Source organism: Suricata suricatta, chromosome X, assembly GCF_006229205.1.
Source record: "Suricata suricatta isolate VVHF042 chromosome X, meerkat_22Aug2017_6uvM2_HiC, whole genome shotgun sequence".
Classification (NCBI taxonomy): Eukaryota; Metazoa; Chordata; class Mammalia; order Carnivora; family Herpestidae; genus Suricata; species Suricata suricatta.
In genome coordinates this window covers 72,419,891-72,441,921 of record NC_043717.1, presented here as the reverse complement: position 1 = coordinate 72,441,921, position 22,031 = coordinate 72,419,891, and the positions used below count along the sequence as shown (strand labels likewise).

General features: G+C 37.1%; 1 protein-coding gene across 1 annotated transcript in view; it reads left to right on the top strand.

Annotated features, from left to right (window-relative positions):
- The window catches only part of NUP62CL (nucleoporin 62 C-terminal like), a 75,840-nt gene extending 55,962 nt beyond the window's left edge, over nucleotides 1-19,878 (top strand). Inside the window, exon 10 of the mRNA XM_029930065.1 lies at nucleotides 18,976-19,878. Within this exon, the coding sequence (XP_029785925.1) occupies nucleotides 18,976-19,067 (92 nt within the window). The 3' untranslated portion in view covers nucleotides 19,068-19,878. The remainder of the gene's footprint in view (nucleotides 1-18,975) is intronic.
- The last annotated feature ends 2,153 nt before the right edge of the window (nucleotides 19,879-22,031 follow it).

Sequence of the window (22,031 nt, the reverse complement as noted above, 5' to 3'; positions counted from 1 at the left end):
TCAAATGAAAGCTTGGCTATAGGGGTATTGTTTTACTGACAGACAGTATGTATACATTAACTCTGAAGAAGTATAATTTCTTGTTTTTATAAAATGGAACATGAAAGAATAAGTGTATGAAAAATAAACTAGAAATGAATGAAAATGGGGGTATATAGGAATGAGGTGGAGGAGCTAGGGAAGAAGCAGGACTTCTCTAAGTATACCTTTTGACACAGTTTTGGGTATTGGCCCATATAAATGTTTAAATACTCAAAAATTAGAATTAAGCCAAAAATAATGGGAAGAAAGACAAATTCTACAGTTGAATACATACAAACTGCAACCAAACAAACTGTATAACTAATTTCTAACATAATCCAGCTCAGATTTTTGAACGTGGTGTTCTTGACAGTACATTCTTAGTAGAATGTAATCTTAAGGATAAAAAGAACTGCAGAGAAATCTTAAAGTTTCTTAGGAGGCTATTGTTAGTTTCAGAATTATAATGTGCTGTATTGTGTTTATATATATTCTAATATAATAATTATTTCCATCTTATATATTGCAGAATAAAGCAAAGGCATGAGGATAGTAATGATAATAGAAACCAAGATTTTCATCAAAAGATTAAGGAGATATAAGATATTTTCTGTTCCTTTTATTTTTGTATTATAATTTTTGAAGTTTATTTTGAGTGAGACATGTGTGCATGTGGGTGGAAGAGGAGCAGAGAGAGAGAGAGAGGGAGAGAGAGAATCCTAAGCAGGCTCTGTGCTCTTAGCATAGAGCTCAGCATGGGGCTCTAGCCCACAAACTATGGAACCCCTATATTGTAAATACAGGCACCCCTGTATTGTAAATTTGAATTGCAATATGAATTCCTGTTCTCTTTATCTGTATGTAGAAATGGCAGGGATGTTGGATGGGTCAGTTGGTTAAGCGTGTGACTCTTGCTTTCAGCTCCGTTCATGATCTCATGTTTTGTGAAACTGAGCCCCACATTGGGTCTGTGCTGAGAGTGCAAATCCTGCCCCCCTCTCTCTCTTTCTGTCTCTCTCTCTCTCTATGCCCCTCCACCCTTAAAAAAAAAAGAAAGGTCCAAGAAGCAATGACAAACCCCAATAGCAATGAAGAGCACATCAAACCCCTACATCGTAGTTTCTAAATAACATTCCCATTAGGGGCACCTGGGTGGCTCAGTCAGTTAGGCATCAAACTCTTGATCTCAGCTCAGGTCTTGAACTCAGGGTCATGACCTCAAGACCTATGTTGGGCTCTGTGCTGTACATCAAGCCTACTTAAAAAAATACCATTCCGAGGATGTGGAGAGACGGGCACCCTCCTACACTGTTGGTGGCAATGTAAACTGGTGCAGCCACTCTGGAAAACAGTGTGGAGGCTCCTCAAAAAACTATCCATAGAACTCCCTTATGGCCCAGCAATAGCACTGCTGGGGACTTACCCAAGGGATACAGAAGTGCTGATATATAGGGCCACATGTACCCCAATGCTCATAGCGGCACTGTCAACAATAGCCAAATCATGGAAAGAGCCTAAATGTCCATCACCTGATGAATGGATCAAGAAGATGTGGTATATATATACAATGGAGTACTACATGGCAATGAGAAAGAATGAAATCTGGCCATTTGTAGCAAAGTGGATGGACCTCAAGGGTGTCATGCTAAGCGAAAGAAGTCAGGCAGAGAAGGACAGATACCATATGTTTGCACTCATAGGTCTAACAGGGTACCATGAGAATGGGAAGGGGGGGAAGTTAGGGAGAGGGAGGGAGGCAAATCATGAGAGACTCTTGAATACTAAAAACAACTTGCAAGTATGCACTACAGTATTACTGACTATAGTCACCATGTTGTACATTACATCCCCATAACTTATTTATTTTTTAATTGAAGTTTGTACCTCTTGACCCCCTTCACCCATTTCACCTTCTTCCCTCTAGCAACCACTGTGCTGTGTTCTGTATTTATGAGGGTTTTTTTGTTTTGTTTGTTCATTTGTTTTGTCTTTTAGATTCCACATATAAGTGAAATCATATGGTGTTTGTCTTTGTCTGACTTATTTCACATAGCATAATGCCCTCTAGTTCCATCCATGTTGTCACAAATGGCAAGATCTCATGTTTTTATGGGTGAGTAGTTTCCCACTGTGTCTGTGTCTGTGTCTGTGTATGTATACCAAATCTTCTTTTCCTTTTTAAAATTTTTTTAAAAGTTTATTTTTTAGAGAGAGTGCAAACAGGAGAGGGACAGAGAAAGAGGGGAGCACAGACTCTGAAGCAGGTTTCAGGCTCTGAGCTGTCAGCAGAGAGCATGATGCAGGGCTCGAACTCATGATCGGTGAGATCATGACCTGAGCTGAGGTCAGATGCTTAACCGACTAAATCACCCAGGTGCCGTGCCAAATCTTTTTCTAAAAATTTTTTAGTTCTAGTATAATTAGCAGTATTTTATTAGTTTCTGGTATGCAGCATAGTGATTCAACAGTTTTTATACATTACTCAGTGCTCATTACAATAAGTGTACTCTTAATCCTCTTCACCTATTTCACCCATCCACCCCCCACCTCCTCTGTATACCAAATCTCTGTCCATTCATCCAGCAATGGACACTTAGATTGTGGCCGAATCTTGGCTATTGTAAATAATTCTGCAGTTAACATAAGGATGTATATATCTTTTCTTTTTTTTTCTTTTCTTTTTTTTTGAGAGACAGAGAGAGACAACAAGAGCAGGGGAGGGTCAGAGAGAGATGGAGACACAGAATCTGAAACAGGCTCCAGGTTCTGAGCTAGCTGCCAGCGCAGAGCCTGACGCAAGGCTCGAACCCATGAACCGTGAGATCATGACCTGATCCGAAGCCGGATGCTCAACCGACTGAGCCACCCAGATGCCCCTGTATATATCTTTTCAAATTATTGTTCTCATTTTCTTTGGATAAATACATAGTACTGTAATTGCTGGATCATTGGTAGTTCTATTTTTAATTTTTGAAGAAACTCCATACTGGTTCTCATAGTGGCTACACCAATTTACATCCCCACTAATAGTTCATAAGGGTCCTAGTTTTCCCACATCCTCACCAAGGCTTGATATTTCTTATCATTTTGATAATAGGCATTCTGACAGGTGTGAGGTGATATTTCATGGTGGCTTTGATTTGCATTTCCCTGATGATGAGTTATGCTGAGTTGTGTATCTGTTGGCCATCTTTGTGTCTTCTTTGGAACAATGTCCATTCATGTCTTCTGCCCACTTTTAATTGGATTATTTGTTTTTCTGGTATTGAGTTGTATAAGTTCTTTATGTATTTTGGATATTAACCCCTTATCAGGTATATCATTTGCAAATATCTTCTCCCATTTGGTGGGTTGTATTTTCATTCTGTTAATGATTTCCTTTGCTGTGCAGAAGTTTTTAATTTCGTGTAGTCTTATTTGTTTAGTTTTGATTCTGTTGCTTTGATTTTGGAGTCAGACCCAAAAAGTCATTGCCAAGACCAGTGTCAAGGAGCTTAACACCTATGTTTTCTCAAGAAGGTGTTATTTAGAGTAATTGGGGAAACTGAATATGAACTATATATTAATTGATATTAGTGAATTTTTAATTTTTTTCATGTGTTGTGGTTGTGTGGAAAATATTTTTATACTTAGATATATTTTATACTTAGAAGCTGTATGCTACATTATTTAAAGAAGTATCATGTCTGTAACTTTCTTTCAAGTGATTCAACCAAAATCTTGTGAAAAGAAAGAGACTGAGCAATTTTAGGAAAAATGGTAACAGTGAGTTAATCTACATAAAGGATATACAAGTTTGTGATTTTTACTATTCTCTTGACTTAATAAGGATTTAAAATAAAAATTTGGGAAGGAAATATTTATAGACCTTTGCCTAAATATGGACTATAATGAGACTTTAGTAATAGATAAATGGGGACTAGTTAGGCAATCAGATTTGTTACTCTTTTTAAAGATGTAGTATGAAAATAATACAAATTTTGTCATTTGTATTATTCTATTTTTAGATTTTCCATTCTCTTCTTTAATAGAATTCATCAACCATGAACTTCTTCACCTTTTCCCCCTTCCAGACCTGCCTACATCATCATTCACCTTTACTTCCTTCTCTCACAGGAAGAAATATTCTATTCCTTTCCACACTCTTTTGAATCATCAGAGTGATGTTAAATTCTATATTGCTTTTGTATTAATTACCTGATGGGTAGATGTTTCTGAGTCTGATAGACACAGGTTTAAGTCAAGGCATTACCACCTAATAGTTTTGTGACCTTAACTGTTATTTAATCTCTCTGCATCTGTATCTTCATTTTACTAATTTTTATTTTTAATTTTTTAAATGTTATTTATTTTTGAGAGAGAGAATTCAGGAGAGAGGAAGAGAGACAGGGAGACAGAGAATCCCAAGCAGGCTCTGTATTGTCAGCATGGAGCCCAATGCGGGGCTTGAACTCAGAAACAGTGAGATCATGACCTGAGCTGAAATGAAGAGTCAGTCAGTTAGCCATCTGAGCCACTCTATCCTCATTTTATTTATTTTTAAGTTTTTTTCTAATGTTCTTATTTATTTTTGAGAGAGAGAGACAGCGTGAGCAGGGAAGAGTCACAGAGAGAGGGAGACACAGAACCTGAATCAGGCTCCAGGCTCTGAGCTAGCTGTCAGCACAGAGCCCGACACGGGGCCCGAACCCACGAACTATGAGATCATGACCTGAGCTGAAGCCAGATGCTCAACTGACTGAGCCACCCAGGCTCCCCATATCCTCATTTTAAACCTTTTTTTTTTGTAAGGATTACAGAAAGCAATGTTGAACTTTCCTTGAGCAGTGCCTGGGCCAGGTTGGTGGTCAGTAAAAGACCCTGGCAGAACTGGTTATCAGATATAACTGTGTATAGGGGAGAGAGAGAGAGGAAGAATGACAAGAAAGGTCATTTGATTCAAAAGGTAGCTATTAAATTGGGTCTAGAAAAGGCAGTTACAGATAGATTATCATTGAAAACCACCTACCGTAAAGAAGTTGTAAGAATGGCTGACATGTGGAAGAATGTTGGTGACTGGAAAACACTGAGGAATGAGATTATGCAAAGTCTGACTCAGTTTTCTTTCTGTCTGTTGCATGTATTCTTACAGTGAGCAGTGCTTCTCGAGTGGAATTGGGGGAGGGGGTTGTCAGAATATAAATGGGGTTAAAGAAAGATTACAATGATTTGTTTTTTCTCTTGGCTGGGATCTTTGTTATAAGTAAAATATCAAGGCTCCCAGCCAATGTTTTCCTACTAACAAAATTAAGATTGTTAGCACTGCAGAGGACTTTATATAAATGAAGAAACTGTGGCCCAGAGAGTTTAAAAGGCTTCCCTTAGAACACACAGCCAATTACTGGCAAAGCTAGGACCAGAATCCAAATTTCCTGATTACCAGAACAGTGTTCTTTCTACTGGTATGCTCTCAAAACAATTTTAATATAGGCATCACTGGATATAAAAACATATCATGTACCTAACAGTAGAGGACAAGGTTTTTCAAAGTATGATAATGGTAGTACTTTGTGTGGGATGTTTTGTTCTAAGTATCTGGGTAAGTTTCTCAGTCACACAGGATAAACAGAGTAAGATAGTTATGGATCGAAACTGGGAGTTACTTATTTGCTTAAAATGCAATTGAGCTGGAGACAAAATGAGATTCTCCACTGAGACAATAGAGGCCATCGTGAAGATGAGGGAAAGCCTGGTAATTCTTGATACTGTGGGCTCCTTTTTGCTGTTCCTACCCAAGGAACCTTTCCTTTTCCTATCAGGAAGTGACATGATCAAGTAATGGAGAGTGGCAGGGTTCAATTATGCTAAGAGATGAGTTTTGTTGGCGGTGGTCTGTTTTGCTTTTTAATAGTTAATGATGTCACATCTGCTGATCAGGATTGTGGACTGAGAAGTTTAAGGTTAAACTTTTCAATGAGTCCATTTATTCACATCCAAATAATAGATCTATAAAAAGTAGTACATGTGTTATTTTCACAATAGAAATAATATACTTTTTACTAAAGAAAAATCTCTATATAGTTTTTAAAATGGTTTTAGTGTCAAAATCTGTATTTTACAAGGTTTCTGGGAAATGTTTTTATGATTTAATATCCTTAACTTTGGTATAAAATTTTTCTTATTATAAAGCATAGCAACTGTAATGCTAATAGAAGTGTGTGCTTAAGAATCAGCTTATCCTTAAAAGTGACTTGGAAATCATACATCACACTTTTGGGGTAACTGGGTAGCTCAGTTGGTTGACCATCCAACTTTGGCTCAGGGCATGATCTTGCAGATCATGAGTTCGAATCCCACATCCAGCTTGCTGCTGTCAGCACATACCCTGCTTTGGATCCTTTTTCCTCCTCTGTCTTCCTGTTCCCCACTTGCACTCTATATCTCTCAAAAATAAATAAATACTAAAAAAAGAAATCATACATTAAACTTTAAATATATTAAAATATTACACTGTACAATCACCTTTTCAATATTCATGGGTGAGTTATAGACAAGCAGGCCCCATTCTTTCTCTAGTGTACATAGAACCAACTGATGAGATTGAGCTAGATAAGTGGTCAGTAGAAGAGTATTGAATTAGGGAATGTCTGAACATGTGCTGATATTCACCAGTTCTCCGATTTTATATTCATACATTGTTTAACATTATCTCTGTCTCTTTTCCTCCTGATTAGATAATTGAGAGTTAATAATGATAGTCCAATACCACTTTGGTTTCTTGTCTCTCTCTCTCTCTAAAAATTTATAGCATTATTTCAAGGTTTGCTGGATGGTGGTGCTGCAGTCACGCATCTGTCTTCTGAGTTGGCAGTCACCAAAACTGCAGCAACTCCAGCTCTTCGGGGACCACTTAGGACAGAGTTGACAGCCAATCTGAGCTAATTTGTTATTCATTTTAAATACATTGAACTACTTCTCTGAGAGAAGGGGGCAGGTAGAGGTGAAGGACAGGCATTTTTTGTTTCATTGTATACCAAACCATTGTTGTGTCTATAATATTAATATCATGTGTCACAATAAAGGGATGGGCAGTGTAAATCATCTACTTACCATTATTTAAAAGTTACTTGAGTATTTTCACGGTATTTTGCTTTTTTGGGGAGGTGTCCTAAAGCATCATGATTAAAATGTATTTCATCCATAATCTTTGCAGTCTCTTATGGGTTACAATCCCATGATTATCTAATAGCTGCTCACAACATTTTGGCTGCTATTTAGGGCAGAGAGAGAAGAATCCTTTGAGTAACTAAAAATGCCACAAGGAATTTTGTGATGTTTCCAAAATATAGTCCCATTAGTACTGGTCTATGATCACCTTATTTTTTCTTTCTTGATGTAAAGCATTCTTAGTTGTCTAGTGTGATGTGACTAACTGTTGCATAAAATGCCTTCAGGATCATTTCAGAGAAGCAGCTTTTTGTGATGTCACGATCACAATTCACTTTTACCCAATGTTAATATTTATTGTTTGAGGGGATTATTTCAAATTAGATTTTTCAGGGTTGGGTATTATTTATTTATTTACATTATTTTTAAAATTCCCTTTGAGAGAGAGAGAGAGAGAGAACCAGCAGGGGAGGGGCAGAGAGAGAGGGGAACAGGGGATCTGAAGCGGGCTCTGTGTTGACAGCAGAGAGCCAAATGCAGGGCTTGAACCCATGAACTGCAAGATCATGACCTGAGCTGAAGTCAGACACTCAACTGATTGAGCTACCCAGGTGCCTCACGGTTGGGTATTTTTTAACCACTTTTAAAAAATTGAGGCATATTTGACATATAGCATTATGCTATTTTCAAGTGTACATACAGTGATTCAAGATTTGTGTACATGGTGAAATGATTACCACAGTAGGTCTGGTTAATATCTGTTACCTTACATAGTTACAAAAAATTTTTCTTCTCATCATAGGAGTCTTGTGTTGACAACTTTTAATATCTACTTTCTTAGTAACTTTCAAATATGTACTACAGTATTATTACCTATGGCCACTGTGCTGTATTTTTTTTAAGAAGCTTGGTCCAAAGGGTACCTGGGTGACTCCGTCAGTTGAGTGTCCAACTCTTGATTTCAGCTTAGGTCATGATCAGCTCAGGTCATGGGATTGAGCCCCACGTCAGTCTCTGCACTGAGCTCATGGAGACTTCTTAAGATCCTCTCTCCCTCTCCTTCTGCCCCTGTCCCCTGCTTGCATGCTCTCTCTTTCTAAAAGAAAAAAAATTAAAAATTAAACTTGGTCCATATAAATGTTCTAATATTAATTTACTTTCATCCCTCTTATATCTGAAGAGCATCAAATGCTGAGATGCCAGAAGATGCCTTTGAATTCCAAATGAAGTGTCTTCTTCCTCTTTCATCTTCTCAAATAGAATCTGATTTACTGATGAAGGTGGTTTCTTTTACCTCCTCTTTTTCTTAAATTCTTTGTGAAATCTTGGTGACATTGGTTGATCAGTAGTAGGTCATCTATTGTATTCTGGAGTATAATGTCCCACTTCAGATACTTGAGAAGCAAAAGTTCTTGATCTTCCAGAGATATGACAACAATGCAATGACTCACGTTAAGGGTTTCTTAAGCTCAACAGAGAGAGGTGCTCACTTGCTTCTTCCCATTGCACATAACTGACAGGTATTTTAATGTCTTTCCGTTGTTTAACGAGCAGTCTCCTCATCTCTGCTCCCCTTTACAGACAAATTAGATTTATTTTCATTTCATTCATTTATTTCATTTCATTCATAATTTATTTTCATTATCATCATTGTTACTTAATTCTAAAGAATCTCTTGTAGGTTAGATTAGGGTACGAAGGTTAAAAATTATGAAGTCTTTTTGGATACTAGCCTGAGAAAAAATGAAATCTGGCCATTTGTAGCAAAGTGGATGGACCTCGAGGGAGTCATGCTAAGCGAAATAAGTCAGGCAGAGAAGGACAGATACCGTATGTTTGCACTCATAGGTCTAACAGGAGAAACCTAACAGGGGACCATGGGAAGGGGAAAGGGGGGGAAAGAGTTGGGGAGAGGGAGTGAGGCAAAGCACGAGAGACTTTTGAATGCTGAGAACAAACTGAGGGCTGAAGAGGGAGGGGGGAAGGGGAAGGGGGGTGATGGTCATGGAGTGGGGCACTTGTGGGGAAGAGCACTGGGTGTTCTATGGAAACCAACTTGGTAATAAACTATTAATAAAAAAAATTATGAAGTCTTCAGCTCCTGTTAGGAAGTAGTGCGTGATGGTTAACATTCTCAGAGCTTCCCTTCTAAACTTTTCTATATGTAAATCCAGATTTGAAACACACTCACTGCATCTGCAGAATTAAATTTCCCACTAATCCTGCTTATGTACATTTTGTGCCCAAGCGAATTTCCTCGAGCTGGAGAGCCTCCCCAGATGAATTATATGTAGCATGATTTAAAGCACTCCCAAATAACAGGATTTATATTGTTTGTGAGATATACAGATTTTTTTCTCCAAAGCAATTTTCTTCCTGTTAGTGACTAAAAACTATAAATATGCTGGAGTCTTGCTATAATGGTGTTTTTGTGCCCATGCTCTATGGCCACCTCATAGATAAAATGGCCTGATAGTATTTCACCGATGAGCTTTCCCCAGATGGGGTTCAGATAGGCCTGCCTTATTTAGAGCCCTTCAGTGTTTGAAGGGACAACAAATAGCATTATGCTGTTGTCCCACTTATTAGCTCAGCATTGTACTTTTTCTTTGAAATCTTCACAGCATTTGACAAACAGGCACACTGTAATAGAAAAAGCACTCATAGATGGGAGTCTGGAGATAGGAATCCTGGTATCGTTTTTCATTAGCTTTGGCCTTTGGGAAGTTACTGAACCTTACCTTCTTGAGTTATTCATTCTCTCCATCCTAGGATATTGTGGGACTCAAATAAGGTATTATGTATAGGCATTTTGAAAACTGAAGTACTGTATAATTGAAGTGTGTTCTTTTAGATGCAAGTAAAAACCACACATTTGTGACTCTACATACAAAACACTTACTGTGGGCCAAGGCATTGTTAACCAGTGTAGGAGGGATAAACATCAGTGCTTCACTGCCTTGAATAGGTTCACAGTGTGGGGGTGGTGGCAGCAAAGAAAGAGAAATCTAATCTTTAGTTGATTTCCTGGAAGATGTAGAATTGAAATGAGACTTGAAGAGTGAGTGATATTTCAATAGGATGACTGTCTGAGGACCACTTATGATGCAGTGTAATAATTCTCCTACCCTGTTTCCACCATGTCACCTCCAAGAATTCAGGATACCTTCACCATCTTTTCTTTTTATACCTTTCCGAGAAATGTATATTTTATTAGTTTTGTGTGAATGTTACTGCTATACACAAGCAGAGAGTATCACCACTTGAATGTATCAGTAGCAAGACCAGGATTAACATTCCCATGGCAGAGATGAGAGCTTTGCATATCTAGGAACACTCCTCTTCCCATCAGACCATAGTTAGTACTAAGAATTCAAGTATACTTATTCTGAGTGTTATTTCAGTTTTAATAAACTGGATATCTTCTTAAAAGTAGCTAAGACAGTGCCTGGCTGGCTCAGTCAGTTAAGCATCTGACTTCTGCTCAGGTCATGATTTCTCAGTTCGTGAGTTCAAGCCCCATGCCGGTCTCTATGTTGACAGCTCAGTGCTTGGAGCCGGCTTTGGATTCTGTGTCTACCTCTCTCTCTACCCCTCCCCTTCTTGCACTCTGGCTCTGTCTCTCTCAAAAATAAATAAACAGGGGCACCTGGGTGGCTCAGTCGGTTGAGCGACCAGCTTTGGCTCAGGTCATGATCTCGCAGTTCATAGTTTTAAGCCCTGCATCGGGCTCTGTGCTGACAGCTAGGTCAGAGCCTGGAGCCTGTCTTTGGATTCTGTGTCTCCATCTCTCTCTGACCCTTCCCTGCTCATGCTGTCTGTCTGTCTGTCTGTCTGTCTGTTTGTCTGTCTGTCTCTCTCTCTCTCTCTCTCTCTGAAAAATAAGTAAAACATTTTTAAAAAGTAAACATTAAAAAGGTAGTTAAGACAGGGGTGCCTGAGTGGCTCATTTAGTTAAGCGTCTGACTCTTGATTTTGGCTCAGGTCATGATCTCATGGTCATGAAATTGGGCCCCATGGGATTCTGCTTGGGATTCTCTCTCTCTCTCTCTCTCTCTCTCTCTCTCTCTCTCTCTCTTAAACAGGAAAAGGTAGCTAAGACAAATAGGAGGACAGTGTCCTCTCTCTCTTTACTTCTTTCCTTGCCCCCTTCCCATTTCTTTCTTCCCCTATCTCAATGAGAAATAAACTTTAATTATATTACGCTCCTGAAATTTCAAGGTTGCTTTCAAACGGCAGGCTAACCTAATACAGAGGTATGTACTATAGTAATCAGAACCTAAAATATGGCTTTGGCTTAACAGGCATGCAACAATGAGGAAAATCAAATTGAAGGCTAAAAAGAAAGATGGCCAGACATATTAAGTAGTGAGAGCAGATTTGTTAAAACTGTTGCCTCATATAAATAGTTGTATTATGTGCCTATTGAGCAGATGCTTCCAGAAAAAGAGATTGAGAATCTAAACCTTATTTGTGTGTGTTCATCTTCATCAAAGAAATTTTTATTGAGTTAATTGTACATTCACATGTACTAGTAAGAAATAATAGAGAGGTCCTGAAGAAATAATAGAGAGGTCCTATCTATTCTTTTGTTTAAAGTTTATTTATTTTTTGAGAGAGAGAGAGCAAGCAGGGGAGGAGCAGAGGGAGAGGGAGAGAGAGAATCTCAAGCAGGCTTACGATGCAGGGCTCGATCCCATGAACTATGAGATCATGTCCTGAGCCGAAATCAAGAATCAACGCTTCACCAGCTGAGCACCCAGGCACCCCATGGTCCTATTTATTCTTTACCTAGTTTCTATTTCAAGATATTGTGTATAATCATGCAGCTTTCTTTTTTGCTCAGTGTAATTCCCCCGACATTGATCTAAATTACATATATCAGTGGTTTCATCCTTTCTGTTGCTGACTAATATGCCAGTGTTCCTAGTATGTATACATCACAGTTTATTTACACATTTACTGGTTGTAGGACATCTGGGATATTTCATGAATAAAGCTTTTGTAAACATTAATGTGCAGATTTCTTGTATGAACAGGAGTTTTTTTTTCCCCCTGGGATAAATGTCCAAGAGTGCAATTGCTGGCCATATGGTAGTCGCATGTTTCATTTTATGAGAAGCTGCTACACTTTTTTTCCAGAGTGGATGTACCATTTTCCATGTCCACCAGTGATGTATGATAGACCTAATTTGTCTGTGTCTTCACTGGCATTTGGCGTTTTCACTGTTTTAGTTTTCCTTTTGACCCTTCTGATCAATGTGTAGTGATATCATTGCAGTTTTACTTTCATTTCCCTGGTGGCTAATGATGTTGAACACCTTTTTATATGCTTATTTGCCATCAGTATATCATCTTTGGTGAAATGTCTGTTCTTTTGTCCATTTGTTAATTGGCTTATTTGTTCTAATGTTCTGAGAGTTTATTATATATTCTAGGGTATATACTAGTCCTTCGTTGGCTTATGTGGTTTACAGATATTTTCTCCTAGTTTGCCTTTTATCTCTTCCTCTTAATAGAGCTGTTCACAGGACAAAAATTGTTAATTTGAGGAAGTGTAGTTTCTCCATTTTTTAAATGGATTATGCTTTTGGTGTCAAATCTAAGAACTTTTTGCTAAGTACTGTATTCCAACAATTCCCCCCCCTTTTTTTTACCTACAAGTTTTATTGTTTTACATTTTCCCTTTAAGGCCATGATCCACTTTCAGTTAATATGTCTTTTTTAAATTTTTTTAATGTTTTATTTATTTTTGATATGGAGAAAGACAGAGCATGAGAGGAGGAGGGGCAGAGAGAAGAGACACAGAACCGGAAGCAGGCTCCAGGCTCTGAGCTAGCTGTCAGCACAGAGCCCGACGCGGGGCTCGAACCCACGAACGTGAGATCTGACCTGAGCTAAAGTCGGAGGCTTAACCGACGGAGCCACCCAGATGCCCCAGTTAATATTTCTATGAGATGTGAGGTTTAGATCAAGGTTCTTTTTTACATTTTTATGCCTGTGGATGTCTTTATTACTGTCGCGGTACAGTAAAGCTTAATATCTGGTAGAGTGATTCCTCCCATGTTATTTTTTTTCCCATCAAGATTGTTTTGGCTATTTTAATTCCATTGCCCTTTCACAAAAATTTGCTACAATTTGATAGGAATTACATGAAACCTATAGATCACTTTAGGGAAACATTGTCATCCCTACTTTGTTGAATCCTCTCATCCATGAAAACATGGCATCCATGAAAAATGACCCAACATTTATTTAGGTTTCCTTTTGTTTCTTTTGTATGATTTCATAATTTTCAGCACTCACATTATGTATGTTTTGGTTTTGTCAGATTTATACTTAACTGTTTTATTTTATTTATAGCGATTGTAAATGGTATTATGTTTTAAATTTGGTTTCCACATGTTCATTGCTAGTACATAAAAATGCAATTCACTTTTATGTGTTGATCTTGTATATATGCTTGCTGAACTCACTTCTTAGACCGAGGAATTTTTGTTTTGATTTGTTTTTGATTCCTTAGGATTTTCTATGGATGTGGTTATATCATCTGAAAATACAGACAGTTTTACTTCTTCCTTTCCATACCATAGGCCATTTATTTCTTTTCCTCACATTGCACTGGCTAGCACTTCCTTATTATGTTAAATAAGAGGGATGAGAGTAGACATCTTTGTCTTGTTCTGGAGTTTGCATGGAAAGCCTTCAGTCTTTCACTTTAAGTATGAGGCTAGCTGTAGGTTTTTTGTAGATGCTGTTTATCAAGTTTAGCTAATTCTGCTCTGTTCCTCACTTGCTGAGGATTTTTATCATGAATGGGTAGGGGATTTTCTCAAATGCTTTTTCTGCATCAATTGGTATAATCATGTTTTTTCTTCTTTAATTTGTTGATATTCTGGATTACATTGATACCTTTTTTAATGTTGAGTCCATCTTAAATTTGTGGAAGAACTTCTACTTGGTCATGGCTTATAGTTTCTTTTATACAGTGTAGAATTCAGTTTGCTAGAATTTTCTAGACGATTTTTAAGTGAGAGATTTTTAAATGTTCATGAGAGATATTGATATATAGTTTCTCTTTTTTTATACTATCATTTCTTGGTTTGTTATTAGGTTAATAGTGGCCTCTTTTTTAGAAGAGTTTGTGAAGGATTGGCATTGATTCTTCTTTAAGTATTTGGTAGAATTCTCCAGTGAAACTGTCTATGGACCTGGGTATTTCTTCTTAGGGAGCTTTTTAATTACAGGCTCAATTTCTGTAATGCTTCTAGGACTATTCAGATTATTTTGGTTGCATTTTCATAATTTGTGGTTTTCTAGGAATTGGTATAATTCTGATAAGTTATTGAATTTTAAGAATAAAGTTATTCTTAGGATTTCCTCTTGATACTTTTAATGGCTGGAGGACCTGTAGTGATCTGCCCTGTTTCAATCCATGTATTGGTGATTTGTGTTTTCTCTATTTTTACTTTTTTCTTAGTAGAGGTTACTCAATTTTATTGATTTTTCCCCCTCAGTATCAGCTTTTTGTTTCATTGATTCTTCTGTATAGTGTTCCTGTTTTCAATTTCATTGATAACCAGTCTTTATTATTTCCTTCCTTCTGCTTGCTTTGGGTTCATTTTTCTCTTCCTCTGTTTTCTTAAGGTAGGAACTTAGATTATGGATTGGAGACCTCTCCTTGTCTCTAATAGTATTTTCTTTCTTTTTTTATTAAAAAAATTTTTTTTGGTTTATTTATTTTTGAGCCAGGGAAATACAGAGCACAAGGGGGGAGGGTCAGAGAGAGAGAGAGGGAGACACAGAATCTGAAACAGGCTCCAGGCTCTGAGCTGCCAGCACAGAACCCAATACGGGACTCCAACCCACGGACCCATGACATCATGACCTGAGCCAAAGTTGGACACTTAGCTGACTGAGCCACCCATGTGCCCCTAATAGTATTATCTTTCAAGGCTTTCTGATAATCAGCAGTTTTAAAATGTCTGTTGTCATCTTAAACCATCAGTTTTACTAATGTTTCTTTTACTTTCCATTATAAGGCTCCATGTTAACAAACACCTGCACATATATACCCCCAAAGGCACCTCAAATTAAACTTGTGTAAAACTAAACTCATTATCTTCACTCTCTCCTGGGCCTCTCAGATAAGTAACTCCTTCTACTTTTCTTTTTCTCAGCTAACGATTGCTATTATTTACTCAGGGATTTAAGGGTAGACTATTTCTATTTTTCCAGGAAGTAATGATGATTATACTTCTTAATAGCACGTGAATCTTTTCAGTAGATTCTTTTCACTGCTTTACTTCAGGTGTTCTTCATCTACCACCTTGAAAGTAGAGTATAAGAGTTTTTTTAAATAAGATTTATGAAAAATACCAGCTTCCCTGTCCACACCCCATTTGCCACTCTCTAGAAGCAATCACTTTTAATTATTTTAGCTGCTTTTTAAAAAATATTTCTTTCTTTCCTTTTTTCTTTTTATTTCTTATTTATTGGTTTAATTTATTCTGAGAGAGAGAGAGAGAGCGCATGAGTTGGGGAGGGGCAGAGAGAGAAAATTCCAAGCAGGCTCTGCACAGGCAGTGCAGAGCCCAACATGGGGATTGAACACACCAACTGTGAGATCATGACCTGAGCCAAAATCAAGAGTTAGACATTTCACCAACTGCGCCACCCAGGTGCCCCTAAAAATTATTTCTAGATCTGTAAATACCATGTATACTGTTACTTTTTAGTTTTTCCATTTTAAGCCTTCTGTACTGGCTTCCCAAAATGGGAGGCAAGGATTTAACTATTTTATACCACCCTCATTTTGTGTATGTGTATATGTGTACATGCATGCAGTACCTAAGTATGTGTATAGAATATATCACCATCCTGCCCCCCAGTATATATACATATAACATATAGAGAAGTATATAAATATATGATGTAAATATACTTTTCTGTCATCTTACCAATATAGGTATATCATAAATTACACATAGAACAATGTTTATTTTTTGAATTATGAGTGAATAAATGTTATTCGCAGCCTGGCCATGTAGCATGCTAAATTATGTCATTTCTCTTTTTCTTCTTTTTTTCCTAAATGTTTATTTATTTATTTTGAGAGAGAGTGTGTGTGTGCATGAGCAGGGGAGGGTCAGAGAGAGGATTAGAGAGAATCCCAAGCAGGCTCTGCACTGTCAGCAGCAGAGCCTGACGTGGCACTCGATCTCACAAACTGTGAGATCATGACCTGAGCCAAAATTAAGAGTCAGATACTTAACTGACTGAGCCACTCAGGTGCCCCCTTTTTTGTTCTTTTTAAAGTTTTGTTTATTTATTTTGAGAGAGAGAGAAAGAGAGACAGGCAGAGAGCCAGAGGGAGAATGAATCCCAAGCAGGCTCTGTGCTGTCAGCATGGAACCTGTATGTGTTATTGCTTTTACAAGTTTTTGTTTTCCTTTGAATCTTATATCATCGTTTGCTTAATTTTGTATATACTTACCAGTAGTTCACTCCTTGACTCCCTTCTTTTTCTTTAAATCTATCAGTTTCTCCTTGATTCCTTACTCCCAGAGCCCTGTAATCTCTAATCTACTATCTGGCATTGTTGCTCTGTTGGTTTGTTACTCAGTTAGGTTCTTCCTTTTCCAGCAATCTTGTATTCGTCTATTTTTTTCTTTGCTGAGTTTCTTGTTTCATGTCTCTTATACTTCCTGTTTTGTGGTTCATTCCCACTTAATCCCAATTTTTGGTACAGATTCCTTGTTCTTAGCTCTACCTGGTGTACCTGAGCCATATCCCATCTGGTTTGCCCTCTCTAAAGAAAAGTCCTTTGCTGGGCTTGGGTGGGGAGAATCACCCAGATGTAGGATGTGGAGGAAAAGAGGAGTCAGCTTGTTAATCCTTCATATTTCTGCTTACAGCCCCACTTGTCAGTACCACTTTGAATTCCCCAGTTCTGCTAATCCAAATCCTTTCTAGCGTTCTACCACCATCATTCTTTGCTAACATTTATAGGTGAAAATAATATTTCCCTTGTTTAATATGCATTCCTCTGGTTACTAATGAGGTTGAGTATTTGAAAAATGTTTATAAACAATTTGTATTTCACTGTCTTGCTTATTTGTGTCTTTTGACCTTGTTTTCTCCAACTGCTTAAATTGCTTTTCTAAAAGGAAAATAAGAGGTATACCATAGCAGTATTTATGAAAGTACATTGTTTTTTTTGACAGTGAATTTGATATTATCTATTAATATTTATATGTAATACTTAAAATAACTATAGAAAAAGGTGTGTTAGGGTTTAGTGACCAACTCATTTATTTTCATAGCTTGCTACGAAAGTCCTTTATTTATTTATTTATTTATTTATTTATTTATTTATTTGATACAGAGAGAGCACAACTGGGGAAGGAAGAAAGAGGGAGAGAGAATCTTTTGTTTTTTCAGAGAGACAGAGAGAAAGAATCTTAAGCAAGCTCTACTCTCAACATATAGCATGACATAGGGCTTTCTTAATAATACTGGTTTGTCTTTCTTGACATTTCATTGATTTTTAAAAATTTTATAAATATACTCCTTTGCACTTAATATGTATCAATCAGCAAATTAAGTAGATTTTGCTTATGTTGACACTCGTGGCCTCAAGTTAATGGTTTGTTATAGTGCTCATTTGTGGTTCTATCACATTGAAAAATGTTATTTAGGGGCACCTGGGTGGCTCAGTCGGTTAAGCCTCTAACTTCGGCTCAGGTCAGATCTCACATTCGTGGGTCTGAGCCTGGCGTCAGGCTCTGTGCTGACAGCTAGCTCAGAGCCTGGAGCCTGCTTCCGGTTCTGTGTCTCCTTCTCTCTCTGCCCCTCCCCCTCTCATGCTCTGTCTCTCTCTGTATCAAAAATAAATAAAACATTAAAATTAAAAATATGTTATTTAGGAATAAAAAGTTGCACCCTGCAGTTATTGGAACAAAAAGGAGATATATTTTGCCAGGCGCAATATATACTGTTTTGCTAGCTTCCATTAGGCAACAATCATTTGAGTTACTTGTTCTTAAGGTGTGATCTGCAAAATGCCTGTATGTCATAAGATAAGGATGATGTATTGTTATACTTTAATACTGAATAACATTGGGGCTTTTCTAATTGGCAGAAGAAAATTAAAGTGTATGTTTCAAATTTTTAGTTTTTCTCTTGTAAACTTTTTCTTAAATCTTGGGCACTAGCTATTGCTTATTGGCTAATAAGCATTAATGAACACTAAAACAAATGACCAACTGCACATTAATAGAAAAATCTAGATTATCATGCTTATGTCAACAGCTGATTTTTACTACAGAAGGTTAGTATTTTATATGCTAAAATGAATGGTATTTTCTGTTGCTCTACCCCTGAGCAAATTGAGGACCACCACATTAAATAAATCCTTAGAAAGGAACAGAAATGTGAATATACTCTAGGTACTAATTTACTAATAGACAGCAAAGACCCACCAACATCTATACCCTCAATTTAATGACCACCCTGTATAGCACTTTTAGGCTGTAATGAGTAAAATGTAGTTCTCAATTCTCTTCACCGAAACATAATGTCAAATAGACTGTTATTTACCTGAAAACTACAGAGAGCAAATCTAGAACAGTCTTGTCCACTGTTTCCATAGTTTCTAAACAGACAATTTTCCCTCTGTATTTTCTAATACTTAAAGCTATTAAAATTGATGTTTTATAAATCATATGTTGAAGGGAGAATGTAAGTTATTACGCTCCTGGGACATTTTGACCTTGGTTTAATGATGCATGACTTTTCCTCCTGTAGGCATGCTGCAACGGAGGGTAGAAGAGGTAACACAGGTTTTTGAGGAGCATCATCGCATGGAGCTGGAATGCAGTTATCAGGATTGCTTTTGATTGAATGACCATATCTTCAGCATGTTGTTTTGGGATTATATATCACCTACAAATTGTGGTGATGTGAAATAGAGTAGTATTTACAATTATTACTTAATCTTTAGTTGCAATAAAGTGTCCATGTCATTGGTTTGGGTTTTTTTTTATTTCAGTATTATGTTGTTGAGAATTATTCTGTAGTTTGGCTTTTAGTATTAGCAAATCAGAACTATATTAATTAGCCTTCTTGTCCAGTCAGCAATCTATTAGATGTCAACTCCGTGTGTGTAATTTATATCTTATATTCTCCTAGATTCAGTATTCTACCAGCAGCACAACATTGTCCTTCTCACTCTAACCGGATCATAGAGAAATGTTTGCCAAGAAATAGATGCCCAACCAGTCTTTACTGGGTGCCTATTGACTTTCAACATATAGTTGTAGATACTGTAGTCTTTTTCCTCAGTGGAACGTAATGTCAACTTTGAGATAAAATTAATGTCTGTCTGTATAAAAACAACATAGACAATCAAGGAAGTGTGTAAATTGCAGAAAGTATGCTATAGAATCAGAGAGGAAGAGAAGTTAGGGTGGATTTGGGTCTTGAATTGGGTTACTTTTAAAAGGGTAAGGTTTAGGCAATTCATTTATTATTGATGTATAGATAACCTGTTATTTTATTTAGCTTTAGCATATGATTTATAGTTGTTGGTTTTTGTATATTTGTATGATTTTCAGGAAAAAGCCTTCTTCTTAGCTTGCCAATATCTGATCTCTTGTGTTGCATGTTTTACCTAAGTCATAAATAAAGATGATATTCTAAAAAATAAAAGTGTAACATGAAAGTAAACTTCCTTAAAAGGTTTAGAGTGACTAGAGCTTGGTTGTCTATAATTACTGAGATAAATTCCTGTTACGCTAATCGTACATGACCATCCTGAGGGATACACATTATAGGAAGAAAATATTTTTGAAATGAGTGTTAGTGATTTTTACCACCTTATAAGTAAACTAAATATGAGAGCTTAAATGGCCTTTTTTTTCTACCCAAACTTCTTACAGTAGCAGCTTATCAGGTAAGTTTTGTTACCACTCAAAAGGTTAGACTATGAAAATAATCCAGAGACCAATTAATTTTGTGGATGATTTCTGTAGGTAAACAGCTTTTGGATATAATTTTGAGTACTCTCTAATAATTTTGAGTATAGTATTATTTCTGTTATACCCTAGGGTATAAGACATTTTCCTTATTGTCTTTGGAGATTCAACTCCTATAATCGGTAAGTTAAGTTCTACATTTAGTAAAAGGTACATAGTATAGTAGAGGACAGTCTTGTCCCTACTTAATTAACTGGAAAAATAATTTCATTTTGGGTATTATCTTTTATATATACCATGAAAGAGTTTAGCCATATTAAAAAGGTCTCCCCAGGTGAAGGAAACTAGTTTTCACTTCTCTGTAGTTTTGTGATGCTTTTTTATCTTTTCAACAACAGTTCCTCAGTAAAATAAAAGAGGAGACTAAAATACTACTGAATTTGCACTGAGAGGTCTAGGGTTTTTTTCCCAGGACATAGAGGAGGCCAGTGGATGGAAAGTGGATTCCAGATCCATATAGTAACACTAAGATTTACTGGTAGATCTCAATGTACTGTCTGGAATCTGGAGCCTTGGACTAACTCATCTCTAAGGTTCCTTTGGACTCTGGTTCTAACATATGTCTAAAAGACATTGTTGACCAAATGTTAATTAAAAGATCACAAATAGCCCATTTTAAGGAAAGATTTTTGTGAGGTACTGGAGTGTTGAGCCTCTCCTAGCAGTTGTTAAAGACCAGCCAAGATATTAGCTGAAGGAGAGTTCTTCAATTTGACACTTTTCCAGTGCTTATCTACTTTTTTTTTCTTCGAAAAAGATGCTATATTTATTTTCTAGATAACAGCATTTATGCTATCTCATTTAGGGAATTTGAAAAACATGCACAGTTTGATTACTCTTAATATTGGATGAGTGATGCTATCCCTCTTCTAGAGAAGATTTTTGGTTTTAGCATCTTCTTCCATATCTGGAAATTATAATTGATTCCTAATGTATTCATCAGAAGTGTGCTGCGAACAAAGCATCTCAAAAGGACAAACACTGAAAATATGTCTATGTTAAGGAAGAACTTCTGGCTTAATTAAACAAATCTTATTAAGTTGTCAGAAAGACAAATGAGGCATATTTTTCAGTTTGTCATAAATTCTTCTGGGGTGAAATTGTGAAATTGCCTAACGGTAAGACCTCTGTGCCCATGAATACCATCTAGAAATCTCAAAGCTTTTTATAAACTGTCTCAAAGCTTTTCATACACTGTCTCCCTTTTAAAGCAGGGGAAGGCAAGCTGTGGGAAATGGAATAGCTATTATTCCACAGTTATTAAGTTCGGCAGAGCTAGAAATAGCCTGTTTTTCCTTCTAGTGCAATTTTCTGAATGTTTGTCCCTTGGTACCTACTACTGGGACCGGCTACAGTTTATACACAGGTACAGAGCATACTTCCTCCTGACCTTGCTTTCAAGTTGCAATTCCACCCTACATGTCTTTTTAGCCATTTATTCTCCACTCATCCCACCTAGTGGATTCATAATGCAGTGTATATTGCTTCTGTACCAATAGGATATATGTCTTCTTAAAAGTTGTCTCCAAACCTGATGTAATGGTCAGTATAGTGTTTGTTCCACCCTTTGCCACCTTCCAATGGGACAAACACCAGCAACTCCAGTGAGTTTTTCTGTCTACTTATTCATCAATGTGTCCATTGGATAGTTTGCTTGAGCAGCAGAATTCAGCCCTACCATCATAAAGGATTTACCTAGCACAGGCTATGTGTGGTGTGACTCACACTTTCCCCATGCTTACATTCTGTCTGTGCTCTGTGGCCAAAGCCACAAAGTACTGCATGTTATATCTGCATTCATTCACCTGTGTACTTCAAGGGCACAGT